The sequence below is a fragment of the Ptychodera flava genome, chromosome 15, assembly GCF_041260155.1.
Source record: "Ptychodera flava strain L36383 chromosome 15, AS_Pfla_20210202, whole genome shotgun sequence".
Taxonomy (NCBI): Eukaryota; Metazoa; Hemichordata; class Enteropneusta; family Ptychoderidae; genus Ptychodera; species Ptychodera flava.
Window position 1 is genome coordinate 13169422 of NC_091942.1, and position 25998 is coordinate 13195419.

Here is a 25998-nt window from a genome sequence, read left to right on the forward strand (position 1 = left end):
CGTGTTTCGTTTTGAAATTGGGAGACAGACTGAGAACTCGATCAGAGGATGAGTTGTCGCCTTCTTCTGTTATGAGATTTCACATCTGATTCACAGGTGAACAAATTTTTCCACCATGGACACAAACAGTCAACCTTTACTGTAGAAGTTCTTTAGTCCACTGGTTGTCATCAAGTGTGCACACTTGTTTAATCTGCCCGTGCTCTTGCTGTGATTCTGGATCGTCTTCTCTCTGATTAATATCAAGTTTTGACTTTGTTTACGTTTCCCTTTAGAATGCCGTCATGGTTTTCAGTCATGTCAAAAGCTCGGTAGCAAGTAGCTCACCCCGATATAAATCACTGACCATAGATTTTACTGCTGCTGTTTTTGAGCACACTACAGCGGGTTTATTTGGTTACAGACTAAATATTTTTCTCCGAAAGTGCCCGCGTAACATGTGATTGTTCGTCCTCGCAAGGATATTGCCATACACTCGGATTTGTGAAAATTGTGATGAAAATTACCAGATCACAGATAGATCTCAGTTTTTATTTGTGTGATCGTGTATTACTTTCGTCACCGACTATATCGTAACGCACTACAGGAATAACGCAGATTTGTGCTTTTGACTTTGATGTGCCGTGCGCGTATTCTGGGTGTAAACTGCTGGTTCTTCCCTTATTCGAAGTAATGTGCAATTTTAATTTCTCAAGCTCGAAAAATGTGGTGAAGAAGTCGTGTTTGTTGTGATATCTGTTTTCAAATGTCAATTTTACAGAAAACAGCTGCGAACAACATCGTTCAATCTTACTTTTCGTTGAAAAAGGCCATATACTATTTTGCATTCGTGAAAGTCTATCGTCTGCTCTGTCATATACTTTATAGAAACTACTTCAGCCCAAGGTATATTTATTGTTAGCAGCTGCTCATGTATGATATGTAATTTCTACTTTCCAACAGAAAGCATGATTGTCTGTATCACAAAAGTTATACCAATTTATGGTAACTTTTTAGTAGGCTCAATTTTTTCGAAAGTGCATCCACCAAAGAAGTAAGCACAGGAAGCCACAAGCATTAATACGTTTTAGAATTTTAATACGAAATCGCCATAAATACATTGCAATTAGTAAATTATCGCGCTTTACAGTCAAACTTCGAAATTAGTTTGCCACATGAATCGTTCACATAACCTATGTCAGGTAATTAAGCTGCGCGTACAACACACAGGGAAATAAAAATACCACAACAGTCACGTGATTCAAAGGCATTACAAAGGGAAAACAAATTTATAGCAAAATGATTTGTCTAAGCACGGAAATTGTACAAAAAAAGTAACTATCATTTGCTCTGTATCTGCTACAAATCAAACACTACCATCTAGACTACGACATTGCCACGGAGAAACACTTTGCTCTGAATGGATCGAAAACATTGGTAGTTTGAGGAAGAATTACTGAGGAAGAATAGAGGGTTTGATCGTCTGAAGTTTGACTTTGGAAGACTGTTTCTGAAATAATTGGGTGTGGTCTGCACGGCTGCTGCATAGATGAACCATGTGATATGTGTCTACCTACAGGATAATTTACAACATCTTGACAAAGTTTCCCCCTTTGTGCTGCTTTTTTGTGCTGTGAGACAAACCGGTGTGTAAAGCAGTGTCATCGAAAGTGCGACAATACAGTGAATAGTTAAACATCAATTTTTCATAAAACTGTACACAAAGTTTCTCGGGTGAAAAAGGAGGCTAACCGTTTGTGGGTTTGTCAAACAATTCCTAGTGAAGGTGAACACTTACTTGAATTTCTCAGGACATGTAAAAGTAATACTTCTACCAACAATTAAAACACACTGAAAACGTTCAATCTCATGTGAATTAAGAAACCAGAATTTTAAATTAACCGCAAACTAAAACATTAAATTCCTCTGAGGTGACACAAACGGACTCATGTACACTTACTTGTTCAAAACAATGTCACTAAATTCACTACACTGTCATTATAAATTGTAATGAAAATTCATCGCTCAAAAATTTTGATGATCACACAGTAAAATTTGCAAGAATAACTTTGAGGTAATATACTTGGATACAAAATATACAATCTTACGGCAAAAATTCACGTTTGAACAAAAGGCACGAACCCGTGAAGCTACTGAAAGCGCTAGGTGGCGCTATCACATGCCATGTCGCCGCATTCGAAGAATATAAACAATAGAGCGGTCAAAATTTGTTCCAAATTTGAGAGTAAAAAACATTGAAATGAAGAGAATGGTGTTTGACTGTCTCATCAACTTTTTTACAATTCCTTTGGAGCCATACTCTGTTGGTAGCGTGTCCACTTGTCACGACCAATCCTATTGGTGCAGAAGAGATACAAGGAAAAAGAAAAGATTTACAACTTGAACTCTGTAACTGCAATGTACATCTATCGATCAAAAAGAATCAATAGTGAGAAATCAGGAAGTCAACTTGGTGCCGCATCATCGCTGGTGCCTCACTTTTCAGTGAGTACAATGACAGTAGCTCACAAGAAAACAGTTGTCTGTTTTGGATCGGAGGCCGAAGTCGTACGTTTACCGCAGTTAGGAGGAGGTAAAGCTTATGCTTAGAAATGGCAGGCTCTTTAACCAATATGACCCGCAGACAAGAGATTTTGAGCGAATAAATGTAGCCAGTTTATCAAGTCGCTTCTTATTGGTCTTTCAGTGTGAGCCATAGACTCATCAACAGCACTGCCGTAATCTATACTTTAAAAAAATGAGTTTCTCTAGTTTATAATGTAATTATGGTTTTATCAGAATGCTATCTCTATGTTATTTAACGAAAGAATTGCCAATTCTGCCGGTTTATATTTCGTTAATTCACGTGATCTATGATGCCATTGAAATATATCTGTGAAATAAAGCTTGTAAAGAGGATATTATTACTACATACTTTATTTTGCTTAGTTTCAAACATTCTTTCTTTAGTTTTTAAGTAATTCGGTCGCAGCCTCGCGAAAACATTTCGTGCATCTCTCAAAAATGATGGTGTTCTAAAAAGGTCAAACTTACTTGTTGGCCCAGGCATTCTCTCTGCAGACGACAGTCTGCTCGGTAGAAACCCACGTGGTCAGCAAAACTTCTTCGTCGTCGCACAAGTGACACTGGCCAGTCCAGCTGATCGTCTGCTCGCCGTTGTTACGAACCACGGTGAAGCCGAAAGTAGGGAAGTTGGTTGTGATATCGCAGTATCCAAGCACCATTGTTGTACCTAGGGTAGAGAGAAAAGCCATTGTCATGAACTGATGCATTTGAAAAAAAAGTGAGGCGAAAGTTTAACTCATCTTGTCTATGTGGAGAAACCGTTTAAAAAGCAAATTTATATACTTTATTTTATTTTATTTTATTAATCTCGAACCAACAGGTTGCCCCAATAACAGGTTCGTTTGAAAATAAAAATATAATACAAAAACGAAAAATATATAACAGTTACAACGTAAACAAACAGACAGGAGAATTCACATAAGAAATAACCAAAAAAAACAGCAACACAGCGAAAGACACACAGAAAAACATACAGATAAAAGTAATCATTCAGAAAAAAGGATCTTACATAATCCATGACGAAAATTACTTAAGTTATTAAAAATATCTAAATTTTGCTTGTTACAGATAGAATTAAAATATGTCTGAGATCGTGATAAAAATGAGTGTTTCAAGATATTCGTACGTGCTGACACTGGTCTAAAAAGAACAGCACGACGCAATGTAAAAGCAGGAACGTTAAAATGAATCTGTGCAAGGACATCCGGTACACTATAAACTGAGTGAAGGATTTTATAAAGAAAAAGAGTGTCTAAAAATTTTCGCCTGTTCTCCAATGTGGGAAGGCGAAATTCATAACATAGGTTACTATACAGAGCCCTTGAGTAAGTCACCGATGAACGGAAACAAAGATACTTGATAAATTTTGGCCCAGGCATTCTCTCTGCAGACGACAATCTTTTTGAGACAAAAACATCATAACACTCTGAAAGTTAAGACTTTGAATTTGTTATAATTATTCCCATATTCACGTCTTACTTGCTTTCACACATGATTAAAACATGTTTGTAACATCAGAGATGATTCGCCCAATACGGCGCCACTTTGACCTATGACCGTCTCTCCGGCCAATCAATGGTGGGGTATGAAACCGTATACTAACCTGCTCGGTATCCGACCAAAAGACGCTCATACGCTGTGTTGTACTGTCCGAGCAGCATGCCGTTGCTTGTTCTTTCAAGGACGAGCTCAGTGCCAAGGCTGTTGTACCATGTACCGCTGATGTCACAGGCAGTGCCTACAATTAAGAAAGTTGAACAGATTTAACAATGCATGTGAGCATTACAACTTGACAATCCAACGTTAAAAATAGGACCTAATTAAATATTTGTTCATAAATTGTAAAAGGTCAGTAAATGTTTCCAGTCGGTTTGCTAGCTCCTTGTACTATCATACTTTGAAAATCTGTTTCAAATTACTTTTCTCCTTTAAGACAAGCTTTATAATTCTGCAGTTGAAGCTTTTCAAATTTCTATGAGGAGCGATATATTATAAGAATGCAATGACAAAGGGTCTTACTTGTTTCACAATGGGTTCCTGTCCAGCCTTCCAAACATGTGCAGGTGTAAGAATTTCTTCCGTCCACACAAATACCGCCGTTCTGGCATGGCAGACTTGCGCATTCGTTGATGTCTAGATTAAAATACATAAAATTAAGTTATTCCAGCGTGAAAGGGCATATTGATATTGTTTCATGCAAAAATACCTACGTCGATAAAATTAAAACAAACAACAACAACTACCAAAAGTCGATAGACAATGCCAGACCGTATCTCAACTGTTCTGAAAAGAGTGAAAAACTTGACTTGTATCGTTGAATAAATCTGGCCTTTCACTACTTTGCTAGCACTCTGGTATCGAACAGGGTGACACCGGGATGTTTCTTGATATTATAAAGTAATGGGGTCGCCGCAAATGCCGAAAACATCAAGGTATATTCTGTTGACTGATGAAAGGTTTGCACCCCTATGTTGTGTAAGCAGTGCTTTCTCGTCATTTCGTACCAAACAGAGAAAAGCAGAAAGCAGAAATTTGCTGCATACTATGATAACCGGTGTCCGATTTTCTTTCTTGAGAATGCATGTCGTTATCCTAGTTTCAGTATCTTGGATTGTCTTCTTGAACTCAACTCGTTTCATGCTTAATAGAATCTGTGCATATGGTCTCTAACCAACAGTTTACGAAACGTTAGCATGCATCCGATTTTCTTAAGGTGTATTCCACTAAGTTTCTTTGCTTTTTCTGTCTGTGTGTAGTTTGAACTTGTTGTATAAAAGTTTATGGCCGGTTGAGAGGTAACGTGGAATAGAATTGAAGACTCAGATTATTTCAAGGAAGTCGGATTTCTGTACGTATAGCGTCATTACAAATCATAATCTTGCCATAAACGGCAAAGTATATGACAGAAAAAACAGCTTTAGTTTATGCTAATAAGCAGTAACACCTAACTACAAGACGTCTATCGTTGCACTTTGTATGCATATTTTCGTCTAGGTAGTCTATCGTCTTTGAAGGACAACTTACCTATTTCGCAGTTGAATCCAGCATAGCCGCTCAGACACTGGCAAGTATAAGTACCGTCGTTGTTGTTCAAGCACTGGCCACCGTTCTGACACGGAAGACTGATGCATGGGTTAACGCCTAAAGTTGACAAAAAACCAAAAAGTCATTAATATATTGGTGGCTATTTTTGTATCGTAAATATTGTACAGTCACATTCAACACAGGACCATTACTTCTTTCAAAGTTAAATTGATTTAGAGTCATGTTACGATTGTAATTTTTATAGGAAACTTTCATGGGAAAGGTAAGCGGAAACCATGTTTATAGTAAATGTCAAAGCTAGATTTTCTTTTTGTTGTGAATTGAAGTTAGGTATCACTACCGGAGTGTTGATTCAGATAAAATACAACTACCGATTCATTTGGAAACAACGGAGGGAGAAGAAAAGTGTGACTTTTTTGTTGAATACAAACAAAAAGGGATTTTCCGACATTGGCAATGATGCTCGCACTTTAATTTAGTCAACACTTCATTAAAACAAAGGTGAACAGAAGTTTGTCATTTTTAGTTCAAGATGCAAGGATTAAGGGTCATTAGCATAGAATTTTAATACCGAAACAATGCTCATTAAGGTAATCTGCATATTTGAATGTTATTATACCTCGGATCTTGCACTAATAGTACAGTTTACACATGTGCAGTTATAGTCAACTGGCTCAACAAGTCTAGGCAAATACACACAATCTGGTAGAACTATATTAAACTTCCATTTACAAGAAAGAAATTTAACTTTGAAGTTTTACCGACTGCAAACATGTTTTCCGCCTATTTTTGATCACGAAATTTTTCAATGTGTACATCATCGAAAAATATCATCGAAAAAAATATAATAGCTAAAGCTACTTAGGAAGATAACAGGTTTGATAAAGGTTATGAAAGCACCACAAGTTGAAAAGTTACACCAACTGTACAAAATAAGCCCTCTATGCTTTCCTGTAAAGAGGAACCAGACGACGAAATATCTGAAAGTGAATCAGGGATATGACGTCTTTCGACACACAACAAAAGTTGTATTTCAAAAGCTGTGAAGCCAGCAGCAGTTTGAAATTTACACTTGGAAAACCAATGGAAAGTTTGAGTGCAGAGTGCACATGGTGCAAAATGATTGATTACCATAGATTGTTACTAGGTGACGTATAAACACTGAATGCACGTTAATATGCTGTAATGCAACGAACAGAGATAATATTAGAGACATAAGGTACATCAAATTACAGTGTGTGGGTACAGGTCGGTTAATGTTACGTAGAGTATTCCGCATGTGTTACGAGTTTAACTTTTTTAGCATGCAGTTCACGACCAATGTCAGAATAGTAGGTCAAAGGTCAGCTTACACACATCACATCATTATTGCTCATAATTGTTGGAAGATCGATAGGTCTTCGACAAAACAGTATCATATGTCTTCCAAATACAAAAGTGTAGGATTTACCAAATGAAAGTGTAAAGCTTCGATTTTTTTTGAATAAAGAATCTTACCCATGCTTAGCATCAAACTATAAAATACATTTTATGATGTGTGTTCGTTGACCTTCAACTCAACCGGCACTTAACAATATTTCATGCTACCTGTATTCCTTATCACCCAACTGCTATGCTTCCTTAACATTATTGAAACCAAGTTCTAAAGCCTAAAAGTTATTTAACATTGAGACATGTGTTTATATTTCTTTGCTTTGAGCGATAGTGTTATTGTTTACAGCCTCACCATCGTTACCTTGATAATATTGTCAGTGTATGTTTCATGTATACAGCTTTTCCTCGGAGCGCTTCCCAAAGCACGTTGAGATACCCAGGTATTCTGATAGCCCGCGCAGCACGAACGCTTGGCGTCCGATGCTATTTTGCCACTGAAGTTACGTGCGGACATTAATGATCATGTATATTGAACGCAAAAAGCCTGTGCTGTATGAAGCCGGGAGCGTCTTTCAACATGCTTGGGGAGAGAGCCAAGAAACAGTGGTATACACAAAAAACAAAACTGGGCAAAATTGTCGAAGGTTACAATGATGGGGGCTTTTTAAACATAAAACTTTGAACCCACTAATTTCACAATGAACTCCGGTCCACTGTGATGAACACTGGCAGGTGTATCTGTTCACGCCGTCCAGACAGATTCCGCCGTTCAAACAAGGATTGCTCGCACATTCGTTAATATCTATAAATACAGTGTAAACCCAAAAACTTATTGACGTTGACCACATAAAATAACTTAAATGACTGTGAAATCTTAAATTATCGCGACATTCATTGGAAACACGAAATTATTCAACACTAAAAATTACCTTAAGGTAGTATGCGCCTCGAAAGTGAAAGACAAACTTTTGCTCAAATTTTCCTCAAGAAATATTTCAACTATTGTATTTCAAAATCAAGCATAAAAATCGGTGGTCACCTTACAAATTTTGGTACTAAAGAAACAAATTATGCAAGATTTAGCGATATTTGACATTTAAAATGGCCACATCCCTGTGTTAACTTAACTCTATGGAGAAAAATAAAATTTTCGATTTTCGAAAAAGTATGACGGTGAAAATATTTCTTACACCGACAGCTTTAAAATAAGCCCCCACAAGTGGTAGATATAAAAAGAATTGTAAAAGTTTGAGAGTCTGAATACCTGTCCCCCGAGGCGTGTTCTACCTTAGTGTCAATTCAGAGATCTGCGTAACTGCAGATCTGCACGATTTATGAACTGAGTGAACGAATTGTCCGAATATCAAAGAAAGTTTACATGACGTGGCTCGATAGAAAACAAAAAACTTGAATATATAACTACAGATTTAGTTGAAATTCCTCCATTTGAAAAAAGCACTAAATACATTCTGGATCTTGGATGAGTGAAAAACATGATTTTATTCGTCCAGGAATTTGTATGCATTGCTCTGCTATGTAAAAAAGCAATCTAAGTAGCACTACTAACTTATTTCGCAGTTCACTCCAGAGAAACCGACTACGCAGGTGCAAAAGTAACCATTGATGACGTCAGTGCAGAAGCCGCCATTTTGGCAGGGGGTGCTGGCACACTCGTTTATCTCTGGATGGGCGAAAATGGATCATTTCAACGACATTATTTAGTTGTAATGTATGACAAATGAATCAGGTCATTATTATAGTGGTGTTATGAATGACTCGCTAGCTACAGTTTACCAGGATGAGTAACTTGATGTTACAACTTATTTCATGTGACACGTTCCATCCAACAGAGAAGGTGTTTTGAAAAGTCAGCGAATGCAGCTCGGATCGCACTTTGGCATTGGAAATTTCTGAACACGTGCACAGGAGTCCCACGTCCTCTTTCCATTCCAAAACTTTACATTTTCACAGATTTCTAGGATAAATTCATTACAACATGTACAAGAAATGTATATGTCGGCGTACTAGAAGAAATCAGTGATTTGTTTGCATTGATATCACCCAACTACTTGAAAGCCCAGCTAGTGTTGTCCACGAAGATTTACTATCAACGTTAATAGACACTGGCCCATCTTACTTACCAATTTCACAGTTGGTGCTGGTGAAACCGGGCCTGCAGATACATGAGTATCTATTGACTTGGTCAACACAGGTAGCCCCGTTTTGACATGGTGAGCTTGCGCATTCGTTTATATCTTTTGATTGAAAAGAATATTGAACTCAGCGAGTAAATTCTATCATTTATACATTAACATGTCATATGAATTTGCACCGGTCGATCAAAAGAGTGTTAAAAATGTGACTTTGGATTCATCCTTTAAACTCTTTGTTTGTCATATCAGGTAAGCAAGAATTGATACTGAATACTGGTATTAACATTCATACTCTTGAAATTCCTGTAGATTCGCTTTTCCTCGGACAGCTAAGTGAAACAAACATCAGGATATGCAATGACCAATATCTTTCCAAAAAGACTCTATCTAGATCCTAAAACACCCATTTAACCAACACCAATTTTTTTTTTAATTTTTTTTTATAAAAGACAGGACTCTGCTTACCAATTTCGCATCGGGTGCCTTCATACCCGGCGAGACAATTACAGACGAAAGCATTGACCAAGTCAACACACTCGCCTCCATTTTCACAGGGGTTACTGGCACATTCGTTAATATCTGAAGGTTAAGTAATATTTCCAAAAAGACTTTGTTACATATTTCTTGATATACTTTACAAATTGTAACATAATTTCCCCCGATATAGACCGATCAAATAACCAAGTGGCTTTGTCGCATGATGACGGATCGGCAAGCGTCTAGGGGAAAGAATAAAATTTCCCCGCCTTCAAATTACATGACATTCCCCGCTGGCCCTTTTCCTGCCCGCTGATGCGGAAAGGAAAATTGCCCAACTACCCACCGAGAAATGGCGCATGAATACCTCAAATCGTTTTTTTTTCAACAGCCCCTGCATTGCATGAGGAACTTGGTTTCCATAATTCTATTTGAACGAATCATGGTTACTCAATTTATGACATTTTGTTTCGTCGCAAATCATCGATGGATGAGGTTAGTGAGAGTTTTAGACAGAAGAAATGGTGCGATCGGATGGTTATGACAATGAGTAAAGCTTAAGTGATGTGTATGTTGGATTTTTGTCAGGGAAGGTTCTATATTTCAGGCCATCAGTCTCGGTATCGTCATCTCCTCGATCCACTACGTAATAGAACATGCCGTTTTGTCCTCTAGGCATATTTCGGCGTGACCTACAGTATGTCTAAAAGTCACCTAACCTGAAGCAAATACCTAAACTTGCATTGCTGTTATAGCTGTGAGGTCTAAAACGGCGACTTTTGTCAGTTTCTCTCATTACAGTGTCATACTTGTAGGATATATTTTCATTGGAAAGCGCTAAAGTTTGTTAGTCATCACAAACAGAGTATTTTCTGAAGGATTGGGAAATACGATATTTGGATGTTTTCAAAGTTACGGTTTATATTTACACATTATTGTTTGGTTTTTATATGATCAGTTGACTTCTGAAATATTGCATTGCAATCCAGACTACTTTGCAAATGTTCAAAGGCACAGTAGATTCAAAGGTATGGACCCTGTCCGTATTTTACTACAATTGACGAGTATAGGGACTTTACTGCGCTGTAAATATACGCCCACTTGATTTTGAAGGACACAATACCTTGAACTTAATGTTAGAAAATGAAATTTAACAAGCAAGGAATTCTGAATTGTTATTGATCATTATTATTTTTACTATATGGCATATGAACTTCTCACTTTAACTAGTACTGTCGGATTAATCTTAAGATGAGAATTAAACTGACCATAGGTCATATTTTATAAGACGATCGGAACTAATGTGGGAGAATAGGACGGTTTTAATTGTGCAAATTTATCAAAGTGCATGTACGTTAGGTGCCCTATACCTGAAAGCTGCAATATTACAAATTACTCACAAGAACAAGTGAATTGAAAAAAACAAGCGAAAAAAACGAAAAGTAGATGAGCTTCAATTTGATGATTAAACCAATAACGAACCTGTTATTAGGGCGACCTGTTGGTTCGTGAGTAAATAAATAAAAAAAAATAAAATAAAATAAATGAAAATTACTACAATATCCTATTCTCCCAAATTAGTTCCAATCGCGTAATATGTGATCTATCTATCTATCTATCTATCTATCTATCTATCTATCTATCTATCTATCTATCTATCTATCTATCTATCTATCTATCTATCTATCTATCTATCTATCTATCTATCTATCTATCTATCTATCTATCTATCTATCTATCTATCTATCTATTGTCTTGAACCTGGGTAAATGTACACACTCTCTGTGTTAAATGAATAGACTAATTACAATAAAAATGAGTTGGTCGTCAACTCTTACTGTTAAATTTTGACTGTAATGGACGAGGATGGTCAACAAGGGTTACATATACAACATGACTGAAAACGAAGACAAAACTTCCACAGATCGATGAAAAGAACGTTGAAGTGCAGAACACACACAAAACAGTTAATTGTAAATGATCAGGTATAGGTAACGGGGGTTTTTGTTACTTACTGACGTCACAGAGAACACCTGTGTAACCGGGGACACAAATACATACGAATCCGTTGACGACATCTTGGCAGGTGGCGCCGTTCTGGCATGGGGCGCTTGAGCATTCGTCCACGTCTGAAAATGAACAGTGTGCAAAATATTAGCAACTGTTTTGATTTTTTGCCAAATAAATGATTCTGAAACACGCTTCCAATCCGCACCGTACCATTGATTTTGTCGGTCTGCCTAAGGTAAAATGCACCACAGATATTCTGACAGTATATTTCTGGTCTGCCACTTGTGAGGACTCAGAAGTCCATGGGATAAATTACGTTTTCACTGTCTTAATTTTTTTGAAAATCGATAATTTCATTTCCCTCCCTAAAGTTAACACGGGAATGGCAGTTTTATTACCTGTCTCGCAGTTTTGACCGAAATACCCGGATGGACAGATACACACGTAGCCGTTGACCTCATCCTGACATGTACCTCCGTTGAGACATGGGTTGCTGGCACATTCGTTGATATCTTGAAAAAAGGCGGGAAAATAGAACAGTTAGGAAAGAAATTTTCCTCAAAAAATCTTCTCATTGAAAGTACGACACTCAGTTGGTTAGTACATTTTCATAACAACAGGAAAACGTGTGCAATCATAAAAAAGTGTTAGTTTAGCTGATTCCGTGCACCGCATTATGCGCAATGTGCTTTATAGAGTGTGTAACAGTTAAGATTTAAATTCTACAGAGATTAGGGTGAAGATTTTTTTTTTCGAAAAAAGCAAACGATCGAAAACAAATCTTCACCACAAGTGAGGGAGAAAGAAATCCACTAGACGTCTCTATTAACCCTTTCACCATCATGGTGTGCCCAAACCCACTATTGTCAATGCGGATTGTTGGGACCTGTTTACGGGGAATTGGGGGTGAACAGGTTAAAAGAACCTTTTATTGTCAAAATTGTCTTCTGCGACCTGCAAGAGAACTTTGACCTGACTTTACGATGTCCAATACGACACCTAGAAAAACAAAAAATTGAACACAGCTAACGTATACTTGTTTATCACCAGTGTTAAATGCGTGACCAAAGTGCACATACACACTGAGTTCATGAGCAAGTTCACGTTGGCACAACACAACATGTTATAGTATTGTTTACATTATCAAGTTCATTTTACCACATTACAAAAAGCGTCATCTCATTACAGTGCTTCTTAACGTGTTCGCAGTTTCTAACTTCCTTACTGTTGTTGTTTTGCAGATACAAATTTTTAAAATGTGGTCAACAAAGACTTTAGAGCACAACCACAAGCATAGACAAAAATACTGAGTTTTCTAAACAACCGAAAATCTGGGCTCACTTGTTTCACAGTTTATTCCTGTATAGCCGGGAACGCACACACACGTATATCCGTTCACGTTATCGATACACTGTCCGCCATTTTGACAAGGATTGCTGGCACATTCGTTGATATCTGTCAAAAAAGGAAAATGGTCGTTCAGATTTCGCTGTTACATAAACAAGGAATACGTTCAGACTGATCGGAATTCCATCACAACCGTCCAAATTGCGAAAATTTTAGCGGAGATAAGAGTGGATCGCACTTACCAATTTCGCAAAGGACACCACTGTAGCCCGGATCACAGATGCACACGAACTGGTTAACTTGATCTACACACTGTGCACCATTCTGACACGGCGAGCTAGCACATTCATCGAAATCTGCCAAAATAAAATTAATTCTTGGTTATGAAACTTGTCTACATCATTTTCAAAGTTTATACGACTCTCATTTTTCATATCACTTGACATACAATGCGCATATACATATATTTCGCAAAACAATTTTGTAGCTGATAAAAAATTGGCGCTCTCGTTTAAAGGTAAAATGTTCTTCTCATGAAAAGCAACGGATTGCTGTGTAGAGTATTTGAACAATGTACCATATCACAGACAACCGACACAAAACGTCGAATTTAGCAGGCGCACTAGCTTCTAACACGACGTTTGTCATTTTGCATATCTAAACATCGAAAGATAATTTTTACCTATTTCGCAGTTGACTCCCACATATCCCGGCTGGCAAATACACACGTACTGGTTGACTTCATCTCGACATTCTCCGCCGTTTTGACATGGAAAGCTGGCGCATTCGTTTATATCTGAGATAATGAAAAAAACAAAACAATACAATAGTATCCAAGATGTATGCGCGTCCATGTATGGAACACATAAAATATGCCTTGTGTACGTATAAACGGCATGTTTACAGGAAGACAGTTTGATAATCCCACAATGACAGATGTGAACGCAGAAAACGGGTAAAAGAGACACACTACATAAGATTTGTCACAATTTGTACTAGTATATGACAGAAAGAAGTCTTCGGTAGCCATTAAAATGATTAAAAATTCGTCGAGCCGCTCTTTTCAGAATCACCCCTTTTCTGAGACAGCGCCCTCGTGAGATCTGAAATACATAAGTCTACGCACCTATTTCGCAATTAGTTCCCGTGTATCCAGGTTGGCAGATACAGACATATTGGTTGATATTGTTGACACACTGCGCTCCATTCTGACACGGCTGACTCAAACATTCGTTGATATCTGTAGTCAGAAAATGAAAATCGCTGTTATATCTTCGAATGTGCATGAAACGGGGCACGGTTTACATAAGACACAGAAAGAGTGTATAACCTCTATCCTATAAGTCGGAAGTTAAGCTTAGAGGAAATAACTGATAAATAAACAGCATCGCAATTTATGGGCCTATTACATGTGCCAAAACTTTTTTTAAACACGAATTTCCCATCTATATCCATCGCCAAAATATAGGCCATAAGCCTATTCCTCTAACTGATGGAGCCTACTCGTGCAAAGTTTAAAATCGTCCATTCGATTCCGTGAGATACCGTCAGTAGTTATCCAGTCAACGTTCAGCATGGTTAAGTTTGGAAATGAAATGTCACAAAATAAAGAAACGAATATTACCAATCTCGCAGTGGGTGCCTTCGTAACCTGGGGCGCAGATGCACTGATATCCGTTAACTTGATCTACACATGTGCCGCCATTTAAACATGGAGCGCTTGCGCACTCGTCGATATCTGTAAGATTGACATAAAACTCGTGAGACTTGAAGGAAATTTTCAAAAATTTTCTTTTAAAATCGAGAATAAGAATCGAGGGAGGCGGAGGTCCCGAGCACATTTTTAACAAATTACCTTGTATTTACCAAAATTTGAAAATGGCCGCCATCCCAATATCAAATATATTGGGGAAAAATCGATTTTCAAATAAAAGAGAGTGAAAATTTCAGTTCATCCAAGAGCTTCAAAATAATGAGCCCACACAAGATGTAGATCAGAAAAATATTGTAAAAACTTGAGAGTCTGAATACCTGTCCCTCAGACAAATTCTACCCATGCACCGGACTTCACATCTCTCAACATTTTAGGCCTAAAACTGATCGACACCACTTACTTGTTTCGCAATGAGTCCCTGTGTAGCCTGGTGCGCACTGACAGAGATAACCATTGACGAGGTCAACGCAGGTTCCTCCATTCTGACACGGACTACTGGCACACTCGTCAATGTCTGTAAGTTCATGCACGATAATCAATTAGAAGCGTCATGAATGTGACACTATAAAACCAACTCGCCGTTAAAAATGGTTTACAATCGCACTACTATATCAATCGTAGATATAAACTAAAATGCTCTCTCCATGAGAGGGAGAATCAGTAATTTATGATGATTCTTTACTAAAGCTTGTTTTTTTTATAAATTCAAACAAGTGAACAATAATATCCCTTCCTGTAAAGTATTTCTGAACACAAAGTGTTGATCATGCAACCTCGGCGCTATCGTACGATATGCAGTGTCGTTATAGAAAGGATGACACCATTGCGGTGCTTTAACGTAGTTGCCGATAACAGCATTTGATATTACCGTTTTTAAACGCGGGCAGTGTTGACGACGAAGTTTCAACATGATTCACGGGGTAGACCCCCTCAAAAAGACTTAACAAAGAAAACGGAAAATTATGGACGGTACACCAAAAGTGTCAGTTTCTGGATCCCATGTATGAGTTTAATTGTATACACGTACTGATTTCGCAGTGGGTACCAGCGAAGCCGTCCACACACACACAGGTGTATCCATTTACAGCATCAATACAAGTGGCTCCATTTAAGCAAGGCGAACTGGCGCACTCGTCGATATCTGCGATTCGTGAAAAAAGTTCCAAAAAGTTGAGTTTTATTTCTGTAGAGAAATTCTCACGTAGTCTTTAGGGCTTTGTCCCACTTTTGGATGATTGTATGCATTTAACAATGTGAAATATCACCCCTTTCGTCAAATGGTGGGTAAAAATGATATCATCATCATCATCATCATCATCATCATCATCATCATCATCATCATCATCATCATCTTCATCATCATCATCATTATCATCATCATCATTGCCACCACCACCTCAATCAATATCATCATCATCATCATCATCATCATCATCATCATCATCATCAGTATCTTTGTAATCATCGTCTTTGTCGTCATAATCATGACGTGTATCGCATAAAGCTACAAAAGCTACAATTTGAAGGAGGCCCTCTCTCAATCTCTCGCAGGATTAAAACGTCAACACACATCACCGAACTCCACGCCAGTTGTTGGACTCACCTATTTCACAGTTAACTCCGGCGTACCCGGCCTGACAGATGCACGTGTAACTGTTGATATTGTCCACACACTGTCCACCATTCTGACAAGGATTGCTGCTGCATTCATCGATATCTGAGGCGATACATGTATTTGAAAGTGAAACTGATGTCGCCGCTGACTTGGACTCTTTGCGGATCCATCACTTTGACTTTCAACGACACATGCTCGTAGTTGTACAATAATTATGATTTATACATTATTAACTAGCGTTGTGTAACCCTTAACTGCGCTACTCTACGCGGTCTATGCGTTTGTGCATCGACACAATTGCTCGATACTTACCTTAGGATGAGCTGGGCCATCACTAATGGATGGCCTCCCGGCTGCAAAATGTCGTTAGTGTATTGTAATTGAGATCTAGTGAGCCAATCATGATGGCTGATTTGTACACGTGATCCGATAGAGACGCCTAGTGGTTTAAGTAGTGAACAGTATGAAGTCAAAATGTGTGAAGCAGCTACTCTATGATTAAAGTACCACATCAAGGCAAGCAGTCAAGGCAAGCAGTGTCATTCAAAAAGTGCACGGGAGCTTGAGTGGTTCTTACCGATGTCACAGTTTACTCCGGTCCAGCCAGGATTACAATAACAGACGTAACCGTTGACTTCATCCACGCAGTTGCCGTTCACACATGGGTTACTGGCGCACTCGTTAATATCTGCAAAGCAATTGAACTTTTTTAAGGCTCTGGTATGCAAATTAGGATAGACAGTGCTAACTTCATGTATTGTATCATCATTAAAAAAAGCGACCGATCTGACAAATTCTGACTAAGCTGACCAACGCCACCACAGCCAGTATCTCACTTTTGGTAGGACCATAGAACAATTTATCCACGCGTTGACTCTGGAGCGAAACTTTGGGAGTTATGGTTCATGCAAAGTTTTATCGAAATTCATCACTATCCTAGGTGGTATGTTGCTGATTATGCACGACAAAAGGCACCCTAGGACAGCAGAATTATTCGCACTATTAGGAGGGTTATATTACTGGTCTGTACGTATCTTCATTTCAGCAAATCTGACACCTGGCAAGTACTCAGAAACTTTCTATGGACTTAGAAAATAAATATTCATGACACTTACTGATGTCACAGTTGGTTCCAGTCCAGCCAGGGTCGCAGATACAAAGGTATGAATTGATACCGTCGACGCACTGGCCGTTCTGACAGGGGTTGCTGGCACACTCGGCGACATCTACAACGAAGCAAAATGTATACTAAGCGAAAGTGCAAAGTCCCAAACTGCGGACGTTCTTAACATTGTTATCAAGATACACACATGGTGAGCAGGATGTCTTCGCATGGAAAAGGGATATTGAATTTTCGAAATTGTTTTTTTTGGATTAAACACTGTAAAATCTGCGGATGGCGGTCACCTAAAGTCACAACGAGAAAGGGACCATTACCATATGACGTCACCACAGAGGGATTGATGTCAAATTACCCGTTGTGTAGACGGTGCATTGAATCGACAAGTATTGGTAATTATCAACGAGTACTTGCCTATTTCGCAGAAAACTCCCGTGTATCCTGGTTCACAGAGACAGAGGAAAGCGTTTGTTCCTTCTAAACAGGTACCACCATTTTGACAGGGTGAACTTGCGCATTCGGGAATATCTGTTGATTAAATAACCACAGCTCATTAGAATAGGTCTTATGTGCCTCTGTTTATATTTTTGGGGGTCGAGAGAAATACTGCCCGACTGTATCTTCAATGTTTTGACATTGTCGTTTTTCATAGAACAATAATGCAAATACTTTTCAGAACACACAAGCGATTCTCCTTGTACTATGTTTGATTAAAATGGTCACGTGATATGAAGTTTTGAACAGAACCATCATCGTTTATCATCATTGTCATAATGATGATAATGACCATCATCATATTCGTCGTCGTCGTCATCATTATCAATGTAATCATCATCATTGTAATCCTTATCATCATCAGTAGCAATAGTGATTATTCTTGGTCGACAGTGACTAGTCATCAGTCGATTTACATAAAAACAATGCTTATTAATGCATTTTTACGGATGAATGAATACTTTTACTTTAAGAAACAGAACTTGAGCACAAACCGTCAGGATCGAACCACCGCCATCATCGCCGCAAGCATCAAAGTCAAAACTAAATTAAAATCCATCACCCACTCTAGTCTAGGGTCGCTGTGTCGTCTTTTGGCCTTCGCCTCATACTCCATATGGACGAAGGCCAAAAGACGACGGAGAAACCCTATAGACTGCATCCGGTCATTCAGACTCGAGAGCACAACTCACCTAGTTCACAGTTCGTTCCAGTGAAGCCTGGTACACAGGCACAAGTGTAGAATCCAATTCCTTCTGTACAGGTTCCGCCATTTCTGCAGGGACTGCTGGCACATTCATTGATGTCTGTGAATAAACCCCAACTAGTCAACTTCTCAGATTTCAACTACACAGAGAGATAGTGTTAACACATCTATCATTACTTGTTATTTTTAAATGAGTTAGGAAACTTTACCAATTCAACTTTGATATTTCACAACTCGGCTTTGAATTTCTTCAAACTGAGCATGCAAAATTACTTGAGTTTTAAAAAAGTGACAGATAATTGAATTGTTAAAAGAAGATGTTTGTAGATGTATTAATAAATTAATACCATACGCTGTTTTCAATGATATTTATTCATCTAGATTTGCGTTATAAAAGTTATACTTATATATGTTAGGCTTAAAATAGATGGTTAATATGCTAAGGGAAGAGAAATCAAAAACCTAGGATATAACGAAGAACCAAAAGTTACATTGTTCTTCCGTTACATCAGTTAGTTAAGAGTTACATGTAGTAAGTTGACCTTAATTCTGCATACTTCTTACCATGGAGGTACCACAAGATCTTGTGGTACCTCCATTTCCTTACATGAAAATGGCTCTGTACTAGCACGGAGGTATGTTCCTCCATGGTACTAGGAACCAAAAGTTAGTATCTTCGCGTTATACAAGTTTTTGTTATGAGGTATACTACGTTGACCTTCGACCTTAACCCTGGATGCCCTATAAAAATGGGGGAAAAGGCTCTCACCAATCTCACAGAGTGTGCCCGTGTAGCCAATCGCACACGTGCAGGTGAAACTGAACACACCATCAGTGCAAGTGGCGCCGTTCTGGCAAGGATTGCTGGCGCACTCGTCAGTATCTACAAAAAGGAAGACGTTAGTGTGAAGACCGGCACCGCAAGACGTTGTGTGACGTCACGACGGGCCGGGACGACATCGACCTCCAGGTGTGAATGTCGGTTCTTTGCAGCGTTTCAAATGGAAATTCAAATTTGCGACGAGTTTCTCTCGAACAGCGTGTCTTTACATCCTTTTGTGACACGCTGAGACGGCTTTTATCTTCACATTGCGTCCTCTTGGGTGTGAGTCAATATAATTATCTGCTTATCACGTGATTTCTGAACAATTAACTGTGTCCAGAAGCAAAGGATCAATAGTAAATTTGCATATAGGCCCAAAGGGGCTTAAAGTAATTATACTCTTTCTTGCCACTGTGCAATGTATCCGAGCAGGTACCGTCATGTGCCAAGTACAATTGCACTTTGACAGCATGCTCAGTAATATGTGCTACGTCGATAAGTACCATGTTGGTGAAGCAATCGAAATTAACCATTCTGTGTTTGGAGTTTGGTCTTAGTTTGGTGTTTGGTCCGTTAACGAAATTTACATGTCAAAAGTCTGCACTGTTATCTCCAATGACTCATAACGCTAAACCATAAATAACAACGCCCAGAGACAACCAACCATCATTATGAAAGGGACGGATATGAATCAACTCACTGATTGAAATTGCCCAATTGTTCGAATAATCCAAAACAAATTGTTATTATGGGGGCAGGTAATCCCTAAACAAAGAGATGGACGTTTGCATTTTGTGGAGAAATGATTGGATTCTCTTTGAATCAAATTAGATTGTGTCGAGTAAAACGGCGGAGAAAGTGCATAACGCAATGACACCCGTAAGCCTCGGGAACACGCAGTCCATACTCTTCAGCCGAGTGTTACATAAAACGGATTTGAACTTGTGTAACTCTGGATTACTGAGACTATTGGCAAATACTTCAGTCAGCATGTATGCAAATTAGGTTGGGACTTATGCAAACTGCATGGCATGAATATCGTTAACCTGTTCACCCCCAATAAATAGCTCCCACACTCATTAGTCGGTAATAGTGGGTTTGGGCCAAACCATGGTGGTGAAAGGGTTGGGGCTCACCACACGTGACTACGCTCCCAGAAAACTAAGGAATTACGCCACTAGTGCATTCTTTGATTGCTTTGCAAAATTCCTACAAGATATTAGTGGTGAATGTTGCATTCACGTTTTTTTTTCTGAAGTTCTGAAGTTAGAGCACTGCGCCTGCGCATTGCCACTCACTTATTTCACAGCGATCTCCGGCATATCCAGGTGGGCAGACACATGTAAACTCGTTGATTCCGTCGACGCAGGTACCACCGTTCTCGCAAGGTGAGGACCAACAGTCATTACCATCTGATGTAAAGGACAAGAGCAATGGCAGTCGGTTAAAAACAGAAAAATTATCAAATCAGTTAACATGTATGACTTGTCCGATTTCCTAGAATCTTTTACTAGTAAGAAATTTAATCAATGTCGCGTCAGTATAAACCAGGAATTGCAGTAAAATAATAATTATCTACTTATAATTATCAAGTTAAAATGCTTTACTTTTGCAGATTTACAAAAAAAATGTCTGTTGGGGATATTGGACTATTCACTGGCCTACCCTGCAATACCACGATAAATATTATACATATATATATATATATATATATATATATATATATATATATATATATATATATATATATATATATATATATATATATATATATATATATATATATATATATATATATATATATATATATATATATATATATATATATATATATATATATATATATATATATATATATATGTGTGTGTGTGTGTGTATATATATAATCTATGTCTCTGATGTTGTTCAGATAACCTGGCAGAAAAGCAAATAAGTAAGCTAATAATCTCCAGTATATTGTGATCCAATATGACGGTTAGTTGTCCTCTTATAGTCTGAGTAACAGGAGCAGGTCATTCATCAGCTTTTTCTAAAAGCAAACTGGCCAACTTGATAAAAAATCCAGTGGGAAACAAAGGGGTTATACCCTGTAAATACTCAATGTCATCAACAACTAATGCGAGAACCAGGGATGCAGAACTGCCCCTTTTAATAGAATGAAACGAGCTGTCAGTGAGTTGACCCTTCATTTGTTTAATCTATTGCAATATATTTTGCATATTTGCGCAGACCCATGAACTAGATGAGAGTGGCTCAAATTGAACTATTTAGCGTTTATACACAGAGATTTTGGTATTAATACGATTGACGAAACGTCTCATTTGTGAGTGGTAAAACAGGACTTCTTGATCGATCAACCGATCAGGTGATAATAGATGACGTTATCAGCTATAAAGCTGAGCAGACGTTTATTGGTACAGCGTTGAATTCACGGCGTCAATCCGCGGTACATCTGAATGTACTTGGACAATGCGATCCGAAATAAACCTCAGCAGCTATATGCTATGAAATAGAGCTTTGATTTTCATAACTTACCGGATGTATAGGTGATGTTGAACCCCTTCATGTTGATATTACGGTCGGTGGAAAACATCATCCATACTTCACTGGTGTAGAAATAAAGTGGCTCAGGCAACTGGTTCTGGATAGTTAGGTTACCCATGAACAAACCAGTGGCCAGTGTGTAATCAGCGACGCTTCCTTCTCCATACTCCAAGACATCTTTGAACTCTTCCGTCATGAAGTCGACGACATCGAGTCGGATGTAGTTGGCGCCGTGGACACGGATAAGGTAGACGCAGTATAACCTGTTGTCATAGTTACTGGGGTAATTTAACGATGTGACCGTGCCGGATTTGCCGTAACTGTTTATGTTGCAGTTTGTCTCTGAATGGGGGAAAAATATAGAATAGGATGAAAATGTAATGACGGTTTGGGATATGTTCCACTTTGATGCGCAAAAACATTTTTGAAAGAGCGACTCGGTTACAGCTTCAAGTTCTCGAGACTTGGTTATAGCAAGGCTGTTTTCTGACTTACCTGTAGAAAGTTGGCATCTGTCTCCATGCCAACCATCCTGACATAAACAGGTGTGGTAGTCGACTCCTTCGCCGTCAGCACATGTGGCTCCGTTCAAACAAGGGTTACTGCTACAAGCTGAAATAAACAAATAAACAAACAAAAAGATAAAGATTAGGCGGCAATCCAAATTGAAAAAAAGTATTATTCAACTTCCGGATATCAAGCATCGCGGAACGGGCCTATCAAACATGGAACTTTATTCCTCATCTCGTTCATGCCTTTGGTAAGTTCAAAGGCATAACATGACTGCCCTGCCCAAATCGCCATTATGGTCGATCTTTGGTAACGAGGAGAAAGAATTTGGAGTTTCGTAACCCTTTGGTGAAAGCTCAAGTCTTTTGACCAGGTTCTGAAAAGTACGACACCGTGAATATGACACTTACAATGACGCATTGTAGCTATTACACGGTACATTGTTTTAATATCATTCAACCTTATTTGCATTTATTCAAAGCGTACAAAAGCCCCGCCTAGGGCATTTCTTAGGACACTTTTGTACCTCGCTTGAAGCATCATTTGTTTTTTTGTTTTAAAAAAGAATCGTGCAAAATGAGAAGAATGGAAGAACGATAGAAGAATGGTGAGAATTTAGAATCGTTTGTAATTGCTGATAACGTCCCACCACGGGAAGTCGTAAAACAGAATTGTATGCACATCGTGAATTCCAATTCTCTAACCCTGAACTTATATATTTGCGGGAACAAACATACCGAAAGCAAGTGTTTAAAGCTCGCAAACTTGATGCACGGGGAATTTAAATCGTACTTTTCAGTCAAGGAGGAGATAAAACAGGGGTCACCGTAGGGAATTTTTTCAATAGTAGACACAAACTTCTTTTGATTTTAAAAATAATCGAATTTCGAAATGCTTGTTATTAGCAGCGCCAACTCTATTGGAAAGTGTTTATAACTTTGATTGTCAAAAAAATCCAAAGGCGATACAACTTTCTTAGTTTTCAAAATGAATCTACATGAGCTGTAGGCGAGGAAAGACCAGCTCAATTTTTAGACTTCCGAATCTGAAAGTCTATGCCACGCGGCGTAATCTGCCATTTGGTGCATTGCTATTGCAGCTCGATTGATTTCAGTCTTGATCCAATACATTTCACTTTCATCAAGGACCGTCAAGAACAACCGATGCTAATTAAATTCAATCGTGTCTCGCCTTGAAGATCTATAATAGGGGTCACCGCACTCACAAAAAAGGCTACTTACTAATGGAAGATTAAAACTCAAAAGCTCCTGGCGTATAAATATTTGGCATGGCTTGTTTAACATTTTCGTTCATATTTCCGAAAAATCACCGAATCCCCTGTCGATGTTGCCGTTTGTGGACCATGTTTTTGCCACACGTCAAGTCTTACTGTAAAAAGGCTCAGATTCTTTAGCCAAACAACTCCATTTATTTAGCTGGCAAACACGTAATGAATCGAAACCGCGCCCAGGTACAGAGAACAAGATGATGAATAATTAATGAGACAACGTTCGGACAGTTTTCACTGCAATCATCGTCTCGTACTTCAAAAGTCTTCAAGTCAAAAACTTCCACATATTCGTAAGAAAATCGAGTGAATGTGGCAATATTTTTTTCCCTTTGTACAAATCAACAGAAGGACGCAAAGATATTGTGAAGATTCAACGAGACTATATCAGTATGCTGGTCCTATTGTTCGCGAAGAGCTTACAAAACTCGCCTTTGTCCCTATGTATACTCGCATACCTTACACGTGCATTCAAATAAATACTGGCGAATGTATCGCAAACTTATCAATCAAATGCCGGTATCATCTGCCGTCACCGCTATAGCGGTCGCAGAGTTTCACACCTCGTCAGTTTCGCTTCTGTCAAATTCGACAAGACGATTAAACGAGGGGATGTTGTTGTTGCTGTTGTTGTTCTTGTACTATAGGGCGTGAATTACAGCGCCAACGAGCCATTGACACCTGTTGAATACCGGTACTAATTCAATGACGATCTTGATATGGTTTAAAAATACAAAGTAACGGGCTTCAAAAAGCCGAAAGCAACGCATTCAGAACAAAATTGTGAAGTTTCGCGTCCTTGATTCCGTGCTATCACTGACGCCCGTTGAAGGCTGGTGGGCGAATGGGACAGTGTTACAAAAGTGTTACGTAATGATGCACCTATACAGGAGAATCAACTCTCTCAATTGAAAGTACTAAAGAAGGCATTTCTTTCAAACCTCATAGTGACAGTGACAGCATTTTTTCTTCATAATAGTGCAATTGAATGTAGCACACTTCGCAACTACAGAAAGCTTGAATAGTACCCTGTATCAAGGTCAGTAAACGCGTGGAGATTGTTTCTCCTTGTTGCTTGGATATTTCAACATTTCTCTCTGCCTCGGGGGCAAAGGGATGGGCCAGGGTTTTGGCTGCCATTTTGCAAGACGGCAATTTTGGAGACCTGGCGGACTGCCGTACACTGCAGATGTTAATTATTTCGACTGACACTTCAATCTTCGCACGGTTTCGTAAGAAAGTCACACCCTACACATTGACCACTTTCACAAAAACTCTGGAATCTCGCCAAGATGTAACGATTAAGTAAAGAATGTTGCATTTTTGAATGCACTTGGCACAACATCGTCTTTTGCCGGCGACTGCACCACTTGAAAAAGAGTGAGATTTTGGACGCGCAAAATTTTTTCGATGCTAATATCAGTATAATGATGCGTTTTTCCTCGCATTTTTCTCACTTCCAAATCGACCAGGAAAATTCAGTTTCTGTGGAATGACAGCCTGGGAGCTTCAATTACTTATGATTGTGACCTTACCGTGTCAACTCTCCGGTTTGCTTAATGCACTTTCGTTTCCCTTTGCATTGTGACGCATGAAATAGATATCTTACCTGATTCGGAAACTACAACAATAGCACTTGCACAGCCGGCAAACAGGAGTAGATTGAGCCACATCTTGTCGAGACGCACTAGGGAGGATTATAGCTGGGTGAGGATGATCTTGAGTGTGGTGGCCTGCTCGGAGGGGTCTTGGAATACCTCTGAACTGGTCCGGGACGCACACTGCCCCTTATTTGCTTAATTTGCATAAGTACTGTCATTAGAGGAGGAAGAGTGAGCCAATCCCAGTCCATAAAAGGCAAAATGTTGGCGTGGCCATGCATAATTATCATATGGTTAACTGAAAAAAAGCCAACACTGATAACGGCCACGATTTTTTAAAGTCCAGGATATCGTCACCATGGGCAATCAAGGTGTTCTCTCAATCCACCATTCACGCCTGATTCGTAACTAAGTCACTGTAACTGTCCGGCAGAAGGTCTTGTGGACATACGAAGTCACTCAGCCGAGCATAATGAACAGCCTACTCAGTTTCTGCTGGGTGCGGCCCCATGACAATTACACTCGCATGGGAGTAATTGGCAAATAGTGTGAATCACTGGAAAGTCATATAAAGCTATGTAATTAAAGAAGAGGGTCTCAAAATATGTCGT

General features: G+C 38.8%; 1 protein-coding gene across 4 annotated transcripts; it reads right to left on the minus strand.

The window, feature by feature from the left end:
* Positions 1 to 1060: 1060 nt before the first annotated feature.
* LOC139151202 (fibropellin-1-like) lies at positions 1061 to 25588 on the minus strand. 4 transcript variants are annotated; one of them, XM_070723812.1, is made up of 28 exons: positions 25396 to 25588; positions 22484 to 22600; positions 21980 to 22330; positions 20743 to 20856; positions 19391 to 19504; positions 18608 to 18721; positions 17835 to 17948; positions 17416 to 17526; positions 16878 to 16988; positions 16289 to 16402; positions 15713 to 15826; positions 15086 to 15199; positions 14596 to 14709; positions 14098 to 14211; positions 13654 to 13767; positions 13214 to 13327; positions 12966 to 13079; positions 12023 to 12136; positions 11630 to 11743; positions 9603 to 9716; positions 9126 to 9239; positions 8552 to 8665; positions 7673 to 7786; positions 5590 to 5706; positions 4585 to 4698; positions 4169 to 4303; positions 3034 to 3232; positions 1061 to 2334 (listed from the first exon to the last, which is right to left on the minus strand). In XM_070723812.1, the coding sequence occupies exons 1-28, from the start codon at positions 25457 to 25459 to the stop codon at positions 2277 to 2279; spliced, it is 3429 nt and encodes a 1142-aa protein (XP_070579913.1). In that variant the 5' UTR covers positions 25460 to 25588; the 3' UTR covers positions 1061 to 2276. The 4 variants fall into 4 exon arrangements, with proteins under 4 accessions (XP_070579913.1, XP_070579915.1, XP_070579916.1 ...); XM_070723814.1 differs by lacking the exon at positions 19391 to 19504; XM_070723815.1 differs by lacking the exons at positions 14596 to 14709; positions 15086 to 15199; positions 15713 to 15826; positions 16289 to 16402.
* Positions 25589 to 25998: the final 410 nt, after the last annotated feature.

Bases quoted from the DNA above. Each gene is read 5' to 3' on its own strand.
- LOC139151202 (XM_070723812.1), bottom strand. From the start codon at position 25,459: ATGTGGCTCAATCTACTCCTGTTTGCCGGCTGTGCAAGTGCTATTGTT. The intron at 22,601-25,395 runs GTAAGATATCTA...TGTTTATTTCAG, and splicing joins TGTTGTAGTTTCCGAATCAG to CTTGTAGCAGTAACCCTTGT. The intron at 14,710-15,085 runs GTAAGTGGTGTC...TCAATCTTACAG, and splicing joins AGGGACTCATTGCGAAACAA to ATATCGACGAGTGCGCAAGC.